This window comes from Notothenia coriiceps, unplaced genomic scaffold (genome assembly GCF_000735185.1).
Source record: "Notothenia coriiceps isolate Sejong01 unplaced genomic scaffold, NC01 NC01_scaffold00009998, whole genome shotgun sequence".
Lineage (NCBI taxonomy): Eukaryota > Metazoa > Chordata > Actinopteri > Perciformes > Nototheniidae > Notothenia > Notothenia coriiceps.
The window spans coordinates 307,459-308,547 of record NW_011342699.1 but is presented as its reverse complement, the minus strand read 5'-3'; the positions used below and the strand labels follow the sequence as shown (position 1 = coordinate 308,547).

The 1,089-nt window shown below is 50.0% G+C and overlaps 1 protein-coding gene across 1 annotated transcript in view; it reads left to right on the top strand.

Annotated features, from left to right (window-relative positions):
• The window catches only part of LOC104945763 (semaphorin-6A-like), an 88,971-nt gene that overhangs the window by 87,807 nt on the left and 75 nt on the right, over positions 1 to 1,089 (top strand). The window contains exon 17 of the mRNA XM_010771481.1: positions 836 to 1,015. Coding sequence (XP_010769783.1) covers positions 836 to 1,015 — 180 coding nt within the window. The remainder of the gene's footprint in view (positions 1 to 835; positions 1,016 to 1,089) is intronic.

Below are 1,089 nucleotides of genomic sequence, written 5' to 3'. Positions count from 1 at the left end.
CCCCCCCTGTGACTTTGCAGACCGTTTATATGCATAAAAAGCTACATAACACACAAGGGGGCGGGTAATAACCGGAAAAGCAGGACATGGGACCTTTAATATAAAAATCCATACCGAGGGCACTATGCAGTAACAGACATCGCCACGGTCCGTCGTGGGTCTAGGGTTTTGCCTTTCTTTCTTTGGACAATTTGTATCATCTTTAACGCAAACATTAATGAATTGAATGTATCTGTATATATCAAACAAACTGAAAACAGCTACATAACTGATTGAAAAAGTGAAACTCAAAGTAACAGAAAGATTGAGAAATGGGGCAGGGAATCAGAGCTCTACTGTTGGAGAAAAGTTACAGAAAGACTTCTTAAAAACGAGCGTTGGAAAGAAAGTTTGTCTCTTGTCCTTCAGAGGTAGGCACCCTATGGTGACTGTGGAGCAATGTGATTGTACTCTGCACTGCTCTGACAGGCCCAGCAGAGCTTTGACATGTCAGTCAGAGCAGGAGGGAAGAGAACGAGGCAGGCAGAGAGACAGAAAAAAAGAAAGGACACATCTATCCTAAGAAACACACACATACACACACACATTTGCTAATGAGTTGCCCAGGGTCACCAAGGAAAAACACTTTGTTGCCTCACACAGCCCAGCCGCTGTCCTTGTGTGTGTTTGTGCATGAGTGTCGGTGTCAATGTAGTCTTCAAAGTAGGAAAATGTGTGTGTGTGTGTGTGTGTGTGTTTGAGTGTGTGCGTGCCCCCCTGCTGGCCTGTGCTCACATGCACTGAAGCCTGTCCCTGTGTGCCCGGAGCCTTAGTTAACCTGTGTTGTGTCCGGCAGGCCACCATCACCGCCACCATCCTCACACCCTCTCACTGCCCACCTCGGCCCTACCCGAGGCCGCCGAGGTCCCCCTGGGGCGGGGCCGCATGGTTGAGCGGAAGGACCCCCCCATGAGCTCAGACAAAGGGGAGGACCCCTACGTAGCCGTGCCCTCTCAGACTCAGCCAGAAGCCAATGGTAAGCCTTGGAACACAACAGTGAGCAGTCAAGTTGATCCATTGTCACCTGTGGCAAGGGAGGGGAGGGTGGGC